At 46.6% G+C, this 20,000-nt stretch overlaps 1 protein-coding gene across 1 annotated transcript in view; it reads left to right on the top strand.

Moving 5' to 3' along the window:
* The window catches only part of sdk1a (sidekick cell adhesion molecule 1a), a 170,058-nt gene that overhangs the window by 127,785 nt on the left and 22,273 nt on the right, over positions 1-20,000 (top strand). The window contains exons 27-33 of the mRNA XM_080856312.1: positions 6,614-6,712; positions 11,004-11,198; positions 12,971-13,172; positions 14,812-14,915; positions 15,528-15,598; positions 16,668-16,803; positions 19,664-19,720. Coding sequence (XP_080712438.1) covers positions 6,614-6,712; positions 11,004-11,198; positions 12,971-13,172; positions 14,812-14,915; positions 15,528-15,598; positions 16,668-16,803; positions 19,664-19,720 — 864 coding nt within the window. The remainder of the gene's footprint in view (positions 1-6,613; positions 6,713-11,003; positions 11,199-12,970; positions 13,173-14,811; positions 14,916-15,527; positions 15,599-16,667; positions 16,804-19,663; positions 19,721-20,000) is intronic.

Raw genomic sequence — 20,000 nt, 5'->3', positions numbered from 1 at the left:
TGTGTGTGTGTGTGTGTGTGTGTGTGTGTGTGTGTGTGTGTGTGTGTGTGTGTGTGTGTGTGTGTGTGTGTGTGTGTGTGTGTGTGTGTGTGTGTATGTGTGTCAGTACCAGTTGTAATATTAAATATTAAAGTGGCCTTACAGGGAGATTTGATTGCTGCAAGACGCCTGTAGTGCTGGAAACAAATCGATGATGCAACAGTCAGCACTGTTGAGGGGTGGCTCTCCCATGCCTGTGTGTGTGTGTGTGTGTGTGTGTGTGTGTGTGTGTGTGTGTGTGTGTGTGTGTGTGTGTGTGTGTGTGTGTGTGTGTGTGTGTGTGTGTGTGTGTGTGTGTGTGTGTGTGTGTGTGAGAGGGGTGTCTCTCCGACGCCTGTGCCACTGAGTGCAAGAGTGAGCCAACGGTCATAACAAAAAGTAGGAGGGCTTCGACACAAAGGCCCATATGAATCCGTCTAGATCAGAGGCTTCAAAGGGGTGCTTGTGCAAATGGTGGACCTTCACCCAGCTCTCCACTCAAATGTACCATTTCAGACTCAGACACACTGTAGTTGTATCTGTGTAGACGGATTGCTCATTCACCCAGTCTCAAGAGAACCTTGCTTGTACAGCTGAATAAGGAGTTCCATTCAAAACATTATGGTTTGTGGATAGGCCTCTATATAGTTGATACATACATACTGTTCACCCATACTGAGGATATGTAATCATGCTGGGTAGCTGTACGCATGCAAGGATGGAACACACTCACACGTTACTGAGCAGTACATTCTGTGCTTTACGTACGTGTTGCTTTTGAAAGCTGAAAGATATTTCTCTTAAGCACTTATTACTGTTCCTGACTGTCTATCACCAGCAAACCTTGAGCAAAGAATGAATCTATAATTATAGGATAGAACACACTCAGGGTTTTACTGTGCATGTAGAGAGATATTACTGAGCAGCATGAGCAGCACAATCTGTGCTTTATCGAGTGCTTTTTGTATCATGATTTAGTGTGTGTGTGTGTGTGTGTGTGTGTGTGTGTCTGTGTGTGTGCGCTTTATCGAGTGCTTTTGGGAGCTGAAAGGTATTTCTCATAAGCACTCGCTACTTCCTTACTGTGTACTGGGTAAACACGCATGCACACACATGATGCACCCCGCACACACACACACACACACACACACACACACACACACACACACACACACACACACCAAATCATGATACCAAATCATATCATCAGTAAACCCTGAGCAAAGAATATATGATATACAGAATGTTCATCTCATGCATAGACTACCCATTTTTTCCTCTTTCTGCTTAAAATCATTATCTAAGCTTCATCGACCTGTCAGAGCTAGTCTGCATGTTTCTCAGTCTGCTCAGGTCACATTCATAGATAATGAATGGAACCTTCCGGATCAAACAGTATTATATAAATGATCTAGCTCTGCCATATACTGTGTTGTATACATACTGATTCATTTCCTCCTCACTTTGGATGCAGTTTTCTCCCTTCTGGCACCAACACATTCAACTCACTGCATGCGTGTAGGCATGTAGGCATTTCATTTTAATGAGAGATTTTGCCTTAAAAAAAAAAACTTTCTTTTTCAACCTGGTCGCAAAAGCAGCCTAGCATTACCGTAGCCGCATGACTCTGAGACTGACCGCGGTGAGAGAGCGAGAGTGCGCGGGGCAGAGCGGAGGCGATTAATGAAAGTGGCGTGCCGTTGGTCATGTGGAACATTGGAGCACTCAGCACAGGAGATAACGCATTCAGCTCTCAGTGGCCGGGGCTCCCTCTGAGGAGAGCGAGAGCTCTGTTCTTTCTTTCTCTCTTTTTTTTTTTCTTTCTATCTCTGGCGGGCTCTTATGGCCGAGACACACTGCAATGGGCACATACTATATATATATTTATATATACCCCATGCACACGCAATGCCCCATTACGGCAAAAAAAAACACCCAACCCCCTATGTGAGCTCACTCGACCTTGTCAGCAATTATCCTCATGTTTGCCATTTTAAAGTCTCTGCAAGAATGGCCCTCATTAGGGACCGAGGGCTTCCTACAGCAGGCCCTACAGCCAAGCACTGCCACGTTTGCGTCAGGGAAACCAGTTCAAGAGGATGCAGCGCCAACTGCTCCTCTTCTCTTCTCTTCTCTTCTCTTCTCTTCTCTTCTCTTCTCTTCTCTTCTCTTCTCTTCTCTTCTCTTCTCTTCTCTCCTCTTCTCTTCTCTTCTCCACTTGTCTTCTCTCCTTTTCTCTTCTCTTCTCTTCTCTTCTCTTGGCTCCTCTCCTCTCCTCTCCTCTACCCTTCTCTTCTCTTCTCTTCTCTCCTCTCCTCTCCTCTACCCTTCTCTTCTCTTCTCTTCTCTTCTCTTCTCTCCTCTCCTCTCTTCTCTTCTCCTCTCTTCTCCTCTCCCTTTCTCTTCTCTCCTATCCTCTCCTCTTCTCTTCTCTCTTTTCCTCTCCTCTCCTCTCCTTTTCTCTCCTCTCTTCTCCTCTCCCTTTCTCTTCTCTCCTTTCCTCTCTTCTCCTCTCCCCTTCTCTTCTCTCCTATCTTCTCCCCTCCTCTCCTCTCCCCTTCTCTTCTCTCCTATCTTCTCCCCTCCTCTACCCTTCTCTTCTCTCCTCTCCTCTACTCTACCCTTCTCTCCTCTCCTCTTCTCTTCTCTTCTCTTCTCTTCTCTTTTCTTCTCTTCTCTTCTCTTCTCTTCTCTTCTCTTCTCTTCTCTTCTCTCCTCTCCTCTCCTCTCCTCTACCCTTCTCAGATTTGAATAATGGTGCCGCAGCTGTCCCGGCCTAAGCTAGCAGTTGCGTAATTGAGCTTGATCAGTTTGATTTGGCCGAATCAGCAGAACACTCGGCAGATTAAGCCCTCCATTTCGTTTGATTAGATGAACTAACACGCGCAATGCTCACGAGCACTTTCAAAATTTTTACTTTCTGATTTTTTTTTTTTTCATTTGAATTAATTACTAACTCTCCCACTAGTATCAGAAGTAATGAGCACGAACAAAACCAGCTCACTGTTACGGCGTAATCTTGAAGACACAATGAAGGAGATGTGCAGGGCTAATCGTGATGCTAGCGACAAAAAGAATGAGAGCGTTGCGGGACTTCAGTGAAGCAGTGTTACGCCTTTGTTTGTAAAGCTTAACTTCACCGTTCCTGTCGTAACAAAAGCAGAGACAGAGAGAGCACATATTAAGCAAGGGCTGTTTAATTTTGTTAGATAAATTGCAATCACACACTCCGGAGAAATGTACCACTGCATGAAGCAAAAGAAAATGGAGCACAGTAGAGTCTGAGAGTCTTCTCGTACTGCGTGAAACAACCCGAGGCGGACCTCGCGTCCGTGGCCATTTTGCCAGAGTACAAAGGCAGCAGTCCTTCGGCCCCTTTAATATCTGTTTGATTTGATGTAGTGCTCTGAGCTCTGAGCATATTGGCAAACAGAGCAGCGCGAAACGGAACAATATCAGTGTTTGCCGGAGCGCCGGTGAGGCCTCCCCAAAGAAAAGGCGCTCCGTCATTGTTAGGGTTAGCCGGTGCATCCCGGCGACAGCGTGTTATTGGATTCTGTCTGCGGCGGACCCTCCTCCACAGGTGCTCACTCACGGCAGCGCAGGGAATCACACCGAAACTTTTCATCAGTTCAGCGCTCGTAGGGGCACGGAGGGAGGGGAGCACTGTGAGGGGGTGTGGGAAGGCCTCCCTTTAATCAACACCCTCTTTATCAGCGCTCCACTTCTTCTCCTTCATCACTCCCTCCCTCTATCCTTCTCTCTCTCTCTCTTTCTCTCCACTCCTCCTCCTTCATCACTCCCTCCCTGTATCCTTCTCTCCCTCTATCCTTCTCTCTCTCTCTCTCTCTCCTCTCCTCCTCCTTCATCACTCCCTCCCTCTATCCTTCTCTCTCTCTCTCTCTCCTCTCCTCCTCCTTCATCACTCCCTCCCTGTATCCTTCCCTCCCTCTATCCTTCTCTCTCTCTCTCTCTCTCTCTCCTCTCCTCCTCCTTCGCACCATCCCTTTATCTCCAGTGACAGACTGTGTCCTTCAGGATAAGGCGCCGCATCAATTACCTCCTCCAGCCATCAGCGAGCTCCACCCCAGGGCAGCTCTCCTCGCCTGGGAAGGGGGTGGAAGCGGGGGGGGGTGTCCAACACGTGCAAATTGTGAACCCTCTCTCAGCTCTCTACTTCATTCTACAGTTCCAGACTCAGACACACTGTAGTTGTATTTGTGTAGACGGGTTGCTCATTCACCCAGCCTCAAGAGAACCTTGCTTGTACAGCTGAATAAGGAGTTCAATTCAAAACATTATGGTTTGTGGATAGGCCTCTATATAGTTGATACATAGATACTGTTTACCCATACTGAGGATATGTAATCATGCTGGGTAGCTGTACGCATGCAAGGATGGAACACACTCACACGTTACTGAGCAGCACATTCTGTGCTTTACGTACGTGTTGCTTTTGAAAGCTGAAAGATATTTCTCTTGAGCACTTATTACTGTTCCTTACTGTCACTGTCACCAGAAAACCTTGAGCAAAGAATTCATATATAAGTATTTTTATCCCATGTTTAGGGAACCATTATTTGTTCTGTTAGCATTATCTAAGCTTCATCGACCTGTCAGAGATAGTCTGCATGCTTCGCAGTCTGCTCAGGTCACATTCATAGATATTGAATGGAACTTGCCCGATCAAACAGTAGTGTATAAATGATCTAGCTCTGCCATACTGTGTTGTTTACATACTGATTTATTTCCTCTTCATTTTGGCTAGCACCAACACATTCAACCGGCTGGCATGTATTCGTTTTTCGTTTAAAAATCATAATTCTGTTTCAACCTAGTCACAAAAGCAGCCTAGCATTAACGTAGCAGCATGACTCTGAGACTGACCGCGGCGAGAGTGCGCCGGCACGAGAGGAGGCGATTTAATTTAAGTGGCGTGCCAAAGGAGGCTGCGGCATGTGGGGGGGGGGGGGAGGACGGGATTCTTCTCCGGGGGGGTTAGGGCGCGATGCTTGATGGAACTCATAAAGCATAGCCACTGTCAGACGGCTAAATGCACCACGAGCTGAGGATAATATCCCAGCATTCATCACCCCAGTGCTTATTTGGACGATTGTGTGTGTGTGTGTGTGGGTGTGTGCGTGTGTGTGTGGGTGTGTGTGTGTGTGTGTGTGGGTGTGTGTGTGTGTGTGTGTGTCTGTGTGGCTGTGGGTGTGTGTGCTGGAGTCAAATGTTTACAGCAGCTTTTGAAAGAGAACCCATAGCTCTGCAGAGTTAGGCACCCTTCCCCCTAATAATTCACATGCAGCCCTGCCGGAAGACACCGTAAACACGTTTACACTCAGTATCCCACAGTAACCCACACACACACACACACACACACACACACACACACACACACACACACACACACACACACACACACACACACCCACAAACAAAGCATGTTCCAGACTGATAGGGTTTAGATGACCTCCTGGGTTCCTGTGAAATCTATATCACCATTGACAGGTCAGGGAGGAATGCTGGTTGCTAAGCTGTCTTGTCCACTCTAGTTCCCCCTCCTTTCAGTGTCAAACCAGACTTGACCTGAGTAAGTCATCACGTAACTGTCTTGCTGTCTCACAGTGATACACAGGCACTTGCAGGTCAAGACTTTCAGCCAGTATTGTACAGTAAACTTGTAACATATTTGTTTTAGTGTTGTTTTTTCAGTTACAGAGTCCAAAGGTAACGCTAACAAAAAAAAAAAGACCTTCTTTTAACTCTGACAACTATCCCAGTGATACATAGGCACTTGCAGGTCAAGACTTTCAGCAGTAATTTACAGTAAACTTGTAACATATTTGTTTTAGTGTTGTTTTTTCAGTTACAGAGTCCAAAGGTAACGCTAACAAAAAAAAAAAAGACCTTCTTTTAACTCTGACAACTATCCCTTGTGTATGAGGGAAAAAAAAGAAAATGTTCCACCATTTGTAAAACATTTGTTCCAGCAACAAATATACATGTGTCATTCTGGTAGCTTTATAACTTACAATAGCAGACCACTGGTGTTTGAACCGCTGATAAATGATTATATAGGCCTAATAGTTGATACAATGTCTCTACAGGTGTCTCTACAGGTGTCTCTACAGGTGTCTCTACAGGTGTCTTGTTCACTGTGATTAACTATTTTGGTCTACATTGGTGTGATGATGTAATTCCTGACAACACACTCTTTTCTGGTCTGTTGCTAAAATCATGAAACATCTAATCCAGACATGGAATCTTATGGTGGCAAAACCTGGCTATAGTTACTGTATACAATGATAAGAGAAACTTCACCAGATTGTGAACTATGGGTATTAACCACCAGTTGGAGACCAATGGGAGATCTACCCTATGTGTGTTTTTGGGTTGGAGGGGAGGGGGGGCTGATGGGAGGTTGGGGATTGTTGGCTTTTGTTGTTTATGTTGTTGTAAAAACTCAGAAAACATGGAGGATAACGCTATTACCTTTATAAGGTATTTTTCTGTATAACCCTAATGTGCCCTTCATTCAATACATATACTGTATATTTAAAACATAATAATGTTCTTTATTTCCTGTGTTCAGTTCCAGGGCCTCCCATACGGCTGGTGTTCCCAGAGGTGCGGCTCACAGAGGTCAGAGTGGTCTGGCAACCCCCGGTGGATCCCAACGGCATCATCATGGGTGATTAAGACTGGCCACTAACTACCACTAACCACAACTAGCCACAACTAAACACAACAGACACAACTAGCCACCACTAACCACAACAGCCACAACTAACCATAACTAGCCACAACTAAACACAACAGACACAACTAGCCACAACTAAACACAACAGACACAACTAGCCACCACTAACCACAACTAACCACAGCAGCCACAACTAACCACAACAACTGGCCTAAAAACATTTTTATTCAGAAAGGCGTTTCCTGCGTTTTAAAAACGTATTCTTTTTTAAGCTATGCTTTTAAAAAAAAATTTTTTTTTCTTTAAACTGTGCTTTTGTTATGGGCTGTTTTTAACTATGTAGCACTCTGAGATTCTGTTTGAATGTAGAGTGCACTACAAATTAAATGAATTATTATTATTATTATTATTATTAAGACTAACCACAAGAGCCACACTAACCACAACAGCTAGCTTCTTTCTTGTCCCACTCCATACCTATCCATCCAGACACATGTAGAAGTAGGTGAGTGTGGGAAAGCCATTTCCTTCTTTACCTGAGGTGCCATTAGCTTGCAGACGAGTGAACAGAAGTGATGGTGCACGAAGCTTGCACAGGGTTTGGCTGTGGGGCAAGAGATGGCTTTTTGGAAATCAATCTCCTCTTTTTCAGTTTGCCTGTGCTCTTATTGCTGCAGTCAAGGTGGAAAAAAAAGCAGCCATTTTTGGTTCCCCACTGCTCCGAAAATCACCCATTACCTCTTGTTCCCTTTGATTTTGGGAAAAACTCTCTCTCCCTCTCTCTCTCTCGTTCTCTCTCTCCCTCTCTCTCTCTCTCTCTCTCTCTCTCTCTCTCTCTCTCTCTACCTCTTGTTGCCTTTTGATTTTGGGAAAAACCGACCTTTCTCTCTCTCTCTCTCTCTCTTGCTGCTCACTGCGTTGCGCTGCACTGGCTTCCTCTCCAAACATGTACCGTGTATCAGGAGAGTGGCGGTCACATCAGAGCGTCACAGTAGCATGTGTTCCTTCACTGCGTGCCGTGAGAGGAGTCTTATCGCCGCACACCTGAGACTAATACCTCAGATGAGGTGAAAGAGAAAATCCCTCCGCCTCGTAATGAGATTAGGGCCGACTAACAGCTCGCACTGAATGAATCCCAGAATAGCGGCTTGCCAAGTCTTGTCGTTCCAACGGATCAGACGCAGGAAGAAGGCAGTAGACCTGGAGGAGATGAAATATGGCCGTGATACTTGGGGGGATACTTTGTCAGCTCCCCCCCCCCCCTCTTTCTCGGATCACAGTTCTATTCAAGGATCCAAGTTTTTTTTTTTGTTCTTTTTGGGGCTGGGGGTTCGAGAGACGGAGAGAAAAAAGGAATATTTTCTCTTTTCTTCCCTTCCAAGTCTCATGGTGAGGCGCTTTGAAAGATTACAAGAGAACAAATTGGTGCTTTCTCATTGGCGCCTTTAGCTGCTGTGCATACATTGGCAGTGTGTAGAAACACCAAGCCGCCATTCCTATCCAGCCTAGCCACCACAGCCCCCCGAACCAAACCCCCTGCTTCGTTTGCCTTTGAATTGTCGCACAGCACGGCCATTTAGCCCCGAATTCTTCTAAGCTAGTTTTATTCATAGCTGCTCCGCCGATGTAATCCAGTTTTTCAAAAGCCATTGAAAATCCCGCTCTATTCAACCGACTGCTCCCTACACACACACAAACACACACAAACCCCTCACTCAGAAGAGTCGGCAGAGCTGACCACTGATGGCTGGAGAGCTAAGGGGGTTTGCTGTTGAGTTTGCTGCGGATGGACTAATCCAGCGTGCATCTGCCTCCTAGCGCACTAGCGTGCTAGCACACTAGCGCAGTGTGTTAAGAGCCCCGAACGCAGAGACTCACAAAACAGGAGGGAAGAGATGTTAGGGAAGTAGGTGTAGGACATTGTTTTGGAATCTCATGCCATATTTCACAGTGAAAGTGAAAGTGAAGTGAAAGTGAAAATGAAAGGGGCCAAACATGCTCAACAGACTAATGTACCCACCTCACTGCCAGAGAGAGTAGGGCCTGATGCAGTCACTGTCACACATATCATACTATGTGATCATATGTCCTGCTTTATATATTAAACATATTAGACGTATATGATTCCATCCTGACAGTGTACGTAAGGTCAAAACAATCTGTATTTCTAGACTAGGACCTAATGGGGACTCCTAGGGAAAACATCCATTTGTGCAATGTGCTTCCACTGTATGTGATGTCTCGAGTCATTATAGACCTGTGTATGTTCACTTCAGTCTTGTGTAGGGTCATTGAAATGGGTAACACTGGAGTCTGTATACTGGAGGCTCAAGCTTAGCTGTGCTGGCAGCAGTTAATGGGCAGAAGTGGATCCTGCAGCAAAGCTGACTTCAGACCTGTGAGAGATGGCCGTCTGCTGCTCCCCTCACCCCTGGTGAGTGAGTGAGTGAGCGAGCAGTCCAGGCCTCTCTCCAGGACCAGCCACACACACACACACACACACAGCCACACACACACACACACACACACACACACACACACACACACACACACACACACACACACACACACACACTCACCCCTTGCGAGTGAGCGAGCAGCCCAGGGCTCTACAGGAACAGCCACACACACACACACACACACACACACACACACACACACACACACACACACACACACACACACACACACACCCCTTGTGAGTGAGCGAGCAGCCGAGGCCTCTCCAGGACCAGCCGTCGCCAGCCAATGAGGAGCAAATAGACCTCCAGGAGGTGGTGACCCAGCAAATCACACGGCCCAGCACCCTCCCGCAGCTGGGGGGGGAAAAAACACTCCCAAAAGTGAAAAAGTCCCCGCAAACACGACATGGGTCACAGCTCCGTCCGTGGGCACAGGCGGGGAAAAGGAAGTGGAGGGAGGAGCGGAGATGAGGGGAGCCAGCGGAGTGGTTTTCTACACATCCGAATTACCCGCTCTCAGTGCCCCTGACACCCCCCTGGCAAACAGCTCCCCGACATAAGAGCCGCTCAGAGGGGGGGCTGCTGTTATCTGTGTGTGTGTGTGTGTTTGTGTGTGTGTGTGTGTGTGTGTGGCTGGTGGCTGGAGTGGACATTAGGATGAAATACCAGCCAGTCCCTGAGTGCATCATGTTCCGGCACTCGGCCTAGTTTGTCATTACAGTTGCAGCCCAAAGGCCGCCGCGCGGAACGCTACACGGCAGAAAGATAAATAGATACTGGGATAATACAGCGTTGTTCTCGTCGCGAGCCGGGGCTCAAGTCGGCCGCTGCTGCCCACGGATCCGCCTGCCCCATGGCTGCCTCCCGATAACACTCTCATTTGTTTGCCCGAAGGTTTTTCTCGACGTGCAGTCAATCTCCGATGAAAGTCATCTGGTAGCCTGCTGGGCAGTTTAACTGGGCATGTTTCATGTGTATCGGCTCTGCGCAGTAACCATTTTAGGGGTCACAGAGGTACAGAATGTCTAGAGTGCAAGAATTTGATCACCGGATGGGATTGAACGCTGTTTGTTTTCATCTTATAGTAATGCGCAGCAAATTTGACCGTGGTACACAAGCATAGTGACCAGATGTGTAGAGTCACAAGCAGCAGACCAGATGTGTAGAGTCACGAGCAGCAGACCAGGCGTACAATGGCGCCCACTCAGCCCCAGGGCCAAAATCTCATACTTAATTTTAGAGAGTAATGGAAATAGAGGAGGCCCCACTAGTGTAGAAAAATTAAAATAATCCGTTTTCCCCTCTGATACGGGAGAGGAATGGCAAGGGAAAGTAACCAGGAGTTCATTTGAAGTTGGTGATAGTGGAGCAAATTTTCCAGTGCGGTGAAGACCTTTGAAAGTCATTCATCATCAAGACTTCTCGTTTCTTGGGGGGTGTCTTTAAAACAGCTTTCCCTTTAAAACTAGTGGCTTTCAGACATAGAAATAGTTTTTTTCTTCATTATTTTGTTTTGTTTTTCCCTTTCTTTTTTTGTTCATTCTGTGGGATTCCAAAAACAATTTATGACCAGATTGTGTTGTGTGAAAAATAAATCTCTCTGCGGGAACATTTTGTGGTCAATAGAAGAGGGTTGAAAAAAAAAGATCCATTTTGTTGATAACCAAGAAACAGACAGACAACAGAGAAAGAGAGAGAGAGACAGAGAGAGAGAGTGTGTGAGAGAGAGAGAAAGATAGAGGCAGAACAGCAGACTTGCAGGCAGATGGCCATAAACAACCACAGCCTAATAACACATCTCCCACCCTTCTCTATTCCAGGATACCAGGTAGCTTATCGGCTGGATACGGGAGACCCAAACCAGTTCACGACGGTGGTGGTGGGCCCAGACGCACGCCAGTTCACAGCCTCGGGCCTGCGCCCGGAGTCCGCTTACGTCTTCCGGATCAGCGCCAAGACAGAGCAGGGCTGGGGCACCGCAGCGCAGGCTATAGTCATCACCACCGAAGTCCGAGGTGACTGTCAACATCACATCCCGCTGTTTCAATACGAATACCTCTTAATGTGTCCTCTGTCTCTCTCCTGCTGTGTGCCCCTTCCACTGTCACACTTGAATACTTTTATAAGTGCCAGCCACTTCAGTTCCTTCCGAGGTCGGACAAGAGTATTACTACCGCTTTTAACTTTATCAGCGTTCAAGTCAAGTCTTTTATTGTCAGATGCACAGAACAACAGAGTCAGACTGGGCACTGAAATTATTAGGACAGGACACCGTACCACACTACCGTAACATAACAAGACATAACATAACATATAAGTACTCCACAGGACATAACATAACATAACATAACTTAACAATAGGAACTAAACCATAAGCATTATGTTTCATGTTAGCTTGTTCACTGCTGCCTCCATATTCCAAGAATGACCTTTACTGGTTCATCTAACCAGCGGAGGAGGGAGATGGGATATAAATACTCTTGGTGTCACGCAGAAAGGCACAGTGCTAACCCTCTCCAGCGATACAGTGCAGCAGCGAGAGACACGTTCTTCTATCAGTGTCTTCTAATGGCATCACTCTCTCTCAGTCCTTTCAGTAGGTTTGAAGAGACAGAGACCATTTCGACCTTTGACCTCCTCAAGTGTGATTGATCCGGCCTCCTTTTATATTCAAACAAACCTCTTCTGAGTCATAAGCACTGACACAGGCACTAGGCCACTCGATAGCCCTCACAGCACATGATTTGCATCTTTAATGTCGATCGATAACGGACACCGTTAAAATAAACAATTATGCCTCCGCTCATCGACTGCCTCCATCGGGATCAATGGGGGGTCGTGCGACACCGTGTCACAGAGGTGGCTGAGATGAGGGGGTCATGTCCATGAGGGGGCCGACTAATACACAGACACAGATGCACGCAATTACGCACACACACATCCACACACACACACACCCACACACATATTTGAGTATTTAGAAAAGCGCTATAGAAAACTTATTATTATTATTATTATATGTGCATGCACCCAGACAAATAGAGTTATACGAATACTTTGCTTTGTAGACAAAAGCATCTGATAGATGCTCATGCTATAACTATATAAATACATGCGCACACACACAAAAGTAATACTTGTTGAAGCTTTCCACTCTGTCTCCATCAGCAGCTCTGGTCTATATTAAGTCCCAATCCCTTTCGTCAGTGTCGTCCTCCAGAGCCCTCCAAAGATCCAACCCCTGCATTTAGAGTGTCATCGTTTAAAAAGACAACCAAACAGGATCAAGGGCCCTCTTTGAGCAACGCTGGCTTATGAAGCTCTTTTGTTGGGGGAAGATCTAAAGAATACTAGTTTCTAATGTCTCCAGGGTCAGTGCGCAGAGCCACTGTCTTTAATTTCGCTTGTGTTAATTATTTGCACTGGAGCTCATGAAAGGCTAGCGATAGTCTCGAAGCGATAGTCTCGAATCTTCATTTTGTCATATCATAAAAAACTTCTATTGCATGAAATTGTGAATTTTGGAGAAATCTGACTGAAACAGTGTATGTTCAGGAGGTCGAATATTTGTAGTGTAGTATTATTATATCATTAGTTTTATTGACTTTCTGAATGGGTGTCGCCACTGAGTGCTGTGCTGTGCTGTGCTGTGCTGAGCTGTGCTGTGCTGTGCTGTGCTGAGCTGTGCTGTGCTGAGCTGTGCTGTGCTGTGCTGTGCTGAGCTGTGCTGTGCTGTGCTGTGCTGTGCTGTGCTGTGCTGTAACCAGCCTGTGCTTGTCCTCCTCAGAGCGTCCCCAGCCCCCCGTGCAGCTGAGCGTCCCCCAGGGTCTGGTGCAGTCGCGGCGGCTGCAGCTGGACTGGGTCCCCGGTGGCGACGGCTCGTCTCCGGTGCGCTACTTCACCCTGCAGACGCAGGAGCTCCCGGACGGGACCTGGCTCACACACTCCTCCGCCATCGGACACAACTCCACCTCCTGGGACGTGGACCGGTGAGCAGAGACCACGCACCACAAGAACAAGAAATAAATGTGGAAACTCAAAAGGAAACTTAAGGCAGCAATAATCAGAAAGGAAATTAGAGTAGATTAGGTTATTATTTTAGGCATTTTTGGACTGACAAAAATGTTTTGTTTTTGTTTTTTGCATTATTTACATTTAATGTAAATGTTGTTTTCTAAGTCTGTGTTTTGGTCGCCAACATTGATCATGCTGTACCGCATTTTATAATTTGTAATGTAATGTTTTTTGCCTGGACCCCCGGAAGAATAGTCTCCACTACGGTGTCGACTAATGGGGATCTTTAATAAACGAAACTAATCTTAACTAAAACGAGTGTGTGACACAGAGAAGGAGAAACAGAGGAAACATATAACAAACGTATTCCATTGTGCACTACTCAGTGGAGATGAGTGTAGCATAGACAAGTGCAGGACAGCAAATAACGGTACAGCACATTTGACAACTCAACATGACCCAACAGGGCGAGGAAGTGTAGTTGCAGGACAGCTAACACAACACTACTCCTGCAAATCTAATCATTTCTGCTCACGGCCACCTGTGTTGGTGCAGACAAGAGCAACGGAGAAGAACCACTAACGAATCTGACGGCGAGTTGATTCCACCGTGCACCCTGTGGATGAGTTTATTTCCCTCGTCTGCGTCGGGGCAGTGAAACCCCCCGCCCGGATCCCGGCGCTGCTATTCTGCCTGAGTTATACGATGAGATTGTTATTAAACGCTAAGAAGGCTTCTTCCTCCGGGGCCGATTTATTGCTCTCGCCACGATTATGATTAGGAAAAAGTGCGAGTCGGTCCGCAGTGGCGTGGCGCGCCAAGCAGAGAAGCCCAGCCAGGCTGGCGTTTGAATAACATCGCTCGGCCTGCGACGGTGATTATCTGGGCAGTCAAATGCTATTTTATATGCATTCAGAGGGCCATCTCCTATCGCTTCTCGTCTCTCTCCTCCACTCTCTCTCGTTCTCTCTCTCTCTCTCTCTCGTTCTCTCTCTCTCTCTCTCTCTCTCGTTCTCTCTCTCCCTCTCTCTCTCTCTCTCTCTCTCTCTTTCATTCTCTCTCTGTTTATGTCTGTCTGCTTCATCCTCCCTTTTAACGGCCGCCCAAGCAGCATGAGTGCCGTTAGATGGATTATTTAGGCTTGATTTGTGCCTGACTCTGCTGGTGGAGGATTAGTGGCCTGCTGGTGCGCTTGTCCTCTCCCCAGGCCCCTCGGAGAAGATGACTCCTGCAGCGGCACTAGGCTGTGCAGAGATGCCGGAGCGGCCCAGAGAAAACGCCAACAGACTCCTCCGCAGATCGGGATAATTGAATTGACTGCGCGCTCACCTGCTGCACCCATAGCTCACTCATTTAAAGTTTTCTGTCTGTCGTGACTATGACTTTTTGGGTCTGGAGAGGGATTTACCAACAAGGCAGATATCTGTGAGGTGTGTGTGTGTGTGTGTGGGTGGTGAGTGGGTGGAAGTTTGGAAGGGGGATAGCTAGCATTGTCGGACGAATGTACATGGTTCTTTTTTTTTGCGAGATGGAGAAGGCCCATAGCTTCCCATGGCCCTGCATGCTGAGTGAAGTAACTGGTAGCCTGCGTGCTCTTGTCCCCCTGTCTCCCAGGCTCAAGCCCTACACCTCCTACAAGCTGAGGATGATGGCCACTAACGACATCGGAGACAGCAAGTACAGCAGAGAGACGGACGCAGTCACCACCTTACAAGACAGTGAGTGGAGTCCCACTGAAGCTGTTGCACACACACACACACACACACACACACACACACACAGACACACACACAGACACACACACACACACACACACACACACATACACACGGAGTCCCACTAAAGATGATGCACACACACACACAGGGGCCTCTGGGCAGCTTGACTGATTTAGCATTGATTCACACGGGCGGCGTTGGAGTTATGCTTCGCGCTGTCTGCCGTCGTATAGGTGAAGTAATGACTCACCAACATGCGTCATCGTATTATTCTGGGCGATGACAGGGAGAGTTACTCACATTCTGAAAGTGATATTCTAGTCAAATGTAGGCTCTCTCACTGATGAACACTTAGCGTTGTGATGGTTGATGATAGGGTTAAGGGGGAACTGTATTCAACACAAAAGACAACACGAGGGCATTTTGGTACTGTGCAGACACAGATATTCCATTTATACTTATTTTTATACTAGTGAAAGACATGGTTACAAATGACTATGCTTAAACTATTTCATGCACAAAAAGAATGTGTCCGACATCCTAACTGGTGATTAACCTTACCATCTTTTGAAATCATTCAATCTTTCCTCCCCCCACCTTCTCTGGCTACAGTTCCTGACGAAGCCCCTGACATCCAGGCGGTGAAGCCGTCCACCACCACATCAGTGTTGGTTCAGTGGCAGGTAATGGCATTAATGCTGGCTTTCATCTCCTCAGAGGTCTCCCCCGAGTGGCCTCAGCCTCTGAAGTAACGCTGAGATTAATGGCGCCCGCTGCTGCGGTAGTGAACATGTTAAAAGGCTCCTTCTTAAAACACAGTAAACGTCCTCGCCACCCCACCCCACCCCACCCCACCCCCATTCCCATCCCCTGAAGGGTTTTAGGCCGTTAAACATGCACATTATAGGGCTGTAATGTGTTTAATTATCAGATTTTCATCAATGAAATGGAGCATTGGATCCAAAGGGGTTCTTCCACCACTGAAGAGCCTTGTCACCCATCACTTAGTATTCACGGCGGCACGTTTGCATACATCAGTGACATGAAGTATTGATAACGTACATTTACCCAGTTCACACTCGGAGCGCTCCTGAGAGCTCTCGGGGTAATTAATATTCCACGCGTGCGGGGCAATCAGCCCTCTAAAGGGATATTAATTAGCAGCTGAAACCTTTATTCACTGACCTATGAGTCCCAGATCATCACTCTCAGACCCAACCTGCTTTATCAGTGGGAAACTGGAGGCCCCGGCGACTTGATTACTTTCAGGGGCTGGATTTGTTAATTACGGACTGACTGCTGAAAGCCCCCCCCCAGAAATTAAATCCTCATCTCTTATTTATCTAATCACCCACTAATTCGTGAACACCCAGCAGTCTCGAATGTCACTTTTCCCTTTTGCCCCAAACTATCATTTTTTAATTATTATTATCTACTCGTTCTTAAATAAAGGACAGTGGCAACAAAAAGAGGAGGAATTTGACCTTTAAAACTGTCAGTCCATATCCCTCGTCCGGGATGTAATTTTTTTTTGTAGGGTATGTTTACATTTGATTTAAATTAAACCTTTTTTTTACTACATTCCTTTTACTTACATGATATTATTGCTGAGGTCTTCTAGAATATATAATCAGATATTCCATTTGTTTTTAGTTAAGGGAAAATGTACAAAAACATCAAGGCATGTCAGACAACTTAGAAAAGTCTAAAGGGCATTGGACTGAGGGTTAATTTAAGGTTGCAATGTTGCAGGCGCCCAAAGACGCGAGTGTGAACGGAGTGCTGGTGGGCTACCGTCTGTACTACAGAGAGCTCCAGTATGACAGCTCTCCACAGGAGCCCAAGAAGGCTGTCAACAGCTCGTCAACGCCGCGCACCGAGCTGGCAGGTAGGATACAGAGGACGCAGGTTTGAGAAGGCTCTGTTCAAGAACCCTGTCACTAGCAGGGAGGTGTGTGTGTGTGTGTGTGTGTGTGTGTGTATGTGTGTGTGTGTGTGTGTGTGTGTGTATGTAAGAGAGAGAGAGAGAGAGTTTATGTGTGTGTGAGTGGGATGTTTACAGTCATACGTAGCTAAAAGCTGCAGAATTTAGAATGCAAAGGTTGCATTTATAATGTGTTTTATTACCAGTTTTAATGATTTGATCACAAGAACTGTTGTGTTTCCATTATGAGGACCGATGAGGAATATAACACACACACACACACACACACACACACACTCACACACACACACACACTCACACACACTCACACACACACACACACACACACACACACACACACACACACACTCCTGTGTCTCTGCGCTTGTTTACTCCTCTGCGTAAGGCCTTCCATTATTCAGTGGGTGACGCCGAGTGGAACAATAAGCCCTGCATTCAGCTGCATTCAGCTCTCTGTCGTTTCAAGCTGGGCCCAGAATTACGGTCGGATCGCCATCTCCGAGAGTCTTTGAAATGCTTGAACTAGCCCGTGAAATATTCGTCAATATGCTGAATATTTGTGCGGCCAAAGCTAGGGCAACCAGGCTTGAACTTTATCTGAAAGGTTTTAATGCCATGCCTTCACGTCCGTCTCTCTCACTTTCTCTCTCCACCTATCTCTCTCTCTCTTTCTTTCACCCTCTCTCTCTCCCTCTCTTTCTTTCTTTCACTTTCTCTCTTTCTCCCTCTCTCTCTATCTCTCCCTCTCATTCTTTCTCTGTCTCTCTCAACCTCTTGCTCGCTCTCTCTCTCTCTCTATGTCTCCCTCTTGTTCTTTCTCTGTCTCTCTCTCTCTCCCTCTCTCTCTCTCCCTCTCTCTCTCTCTCTCTCTCTCTCTCTCTCTCTCTCTATCTCTCTCTCTCTCTCTCTCTCTGGTGCTTTTTGTTCAGTGGAGGACTAATTTTCCAGTGGCTGACTGAGCTGAGCGGAGGTGAACTCATTACATGGCTGTGCTGCGTGAGGTGTGGAATCATGAGTCTGAGCTCAAGTCTTGGGCAGTGAGCGTGCCACTGCACTCCTCTCTCACCGACGGCCATCCACGCCGCTAAATCTCTTTTGACAAATTGGACTCAGCAGTGTTGACAGCATTTAAATGCACAAGCCTAGAGCAGCCAAGCAAGGAAGCATATTTAATCTTTCCTTTCCTTCCTTCCTTCACACAAACACACACTGACACACACACACACACACACACACACACACACACACACACACACACACACACACACACACACACACACACACACACACACATACACACACACACACCTTCCTTCCTTCAGCAGCCAGTCAGGCCAGTAGTGTGCCATATTCCCTCCGTCCTCTCAGGCCAAACGTTGGCTGCCATGTGAGGCTTTAAGAAAATGATCTTTAGAGGCCGCATGGAGAGTGGAAAAAATAGGGCTTTTGTGAGGGCTTGTCACCCAAAAAGGCTACACGCCACCCACAATGTGTCAGGGATATTATTATTACTATTGTTAGTATTATTGTTGTTGTTGCTGTTGTTGTTGTTATTGTTTATATCAGGGGTTGGGGAGCAGGGCGTGCAGTTGTTGAAGTCTTCTAATGCAGCTTTTGAAATGGAAATGAATTGTGTCTGCCTGTGTGACAGCATATTGGAGTGTAGTGTAGCATATTACTCCAGAGGAGGAGATAAACCCACACACAGTAGATGCTGTCACACCATGCAATGGAACACATTCTGTTTCAACACATCTATTATTATAAGGAGTACTCCAGTTCCATAGCACATATTTCTAGTAGCAGTAGGTGGTAGTAGCAGTAGGGAGCAGTAGTTGTAGGTGGTAGTAGCAGTAGTAGCAGTAGCAATAGTAGAAGCAGTAACAGTAGTAGAGTAGTAGTAGTATGATGAAATGTTGGTTTTAGTGTGACCTTAGCCATGGGTGCACTGGCCGATCCAATTGACAGATGGGGGGGGGGGGGGTTTTGGTTGTTTGATTGCAAAGGAGATGGTGGCCAACGGATACAAAAAAGAGTCAGTAAATTGGGGATGGAAAAGGTGGGAAATAGAATTGGAGGCCAAATGAAGTAGTAGAAGTAGTAGTAGCAGTAGCAGGAGCAGGAGCAGTAGCAGTAGCATCAGCAGTAGCAGGAGCAGTAGCAGTAGTAAGATTAGTAGTAGTAGTAGTAGTAGCACTAGTAATAGTAGCGGTAGTAGTAGAGTAGTAGCAGTAGTACTAGTGAAGGTTGCAGCAGTAGTTGGAGAAGGAGGAGTAATGGTATTTTTTATTATGATAAATTGGTTTGGGTAAGCCAGGTTAGAGATGTTTTTTCCAGTGCTACTAGGCAGCTCATGTGTCTGGGGCTTATGGTGAAGTGTGTGCTCTCTGTGCTGTATTGGCTGTGGAATCCTTTCTGATGCCTCTCTTCGGAAGTAAAGATGAGCGTCACAAGATTTCATCAATCATGTGGAGAAGCCTCTGATGAGCTAGATCTGTCAGAGGGCAGGGCCATGTGTGTGTTTGTGTGTGTGTGTGTGTGTGTGTGTGTGTGTGTGTGTGTGTGTGTGTGTGTGTGTGTGTGTGTGTGACGGATGTGATCTGGCAGAGAGCAGGGAATTTACGGCCATGTTATGAAATATCTCTTTGATTTGTGTTTGCCAGCTTTGCTTATGTTGTAATGCATCCTTCATTCTTGTCCCCCCCCCCCCCCCCTCTCTCTCCATTTTTCTCTCTACCAATTCTCTCTATCTCTATATTTCTCTATATTTCTCTCTCTCTCTCTCTCTCTCTCTCTCCATCAGGCAAAAGCACTGTGAAGACCGTGAGCAATCCTTCGCTAACCGAATTTGAGTTAACGCGTAAGTTTCTCATTTAACCGTCTATCTATTTTAAGGAAGCCTGCTTTGAAGTCCTAACAAAATATTCAGCACCGCCTCTGGCATGGAAGGGTAATCCCAAATGCTCTCCCCCCCTGTTCTGAAATACAAGGTGCTTCTTCTTCTAAGCTCTCTATTTTGGCTGCGAACTGTTTGCCTGCAGATATTCAGGGGGGAATCTCTTTTTTTTTTTGCTTTTGTACTCCGAGTCACGTGACTCCTTTTCTTGTGGCGCTGGGACTCCTTCCAAACAAATAGAGTA

Source organism: Sprattus sprattus (assembly GCF_963457725.1).
Source record: "Sprattus sprattus genome assembly, chromosome: 18".
NCBI lineage: Eukaryota > Metazoa > Chordata > Actinopteri > Clupeiformes > Clupeidae > Sprattus > Sprattus sprattus.
This window is presented reverse-complemented; position numbering and strand designations above follow the sequence as displayed.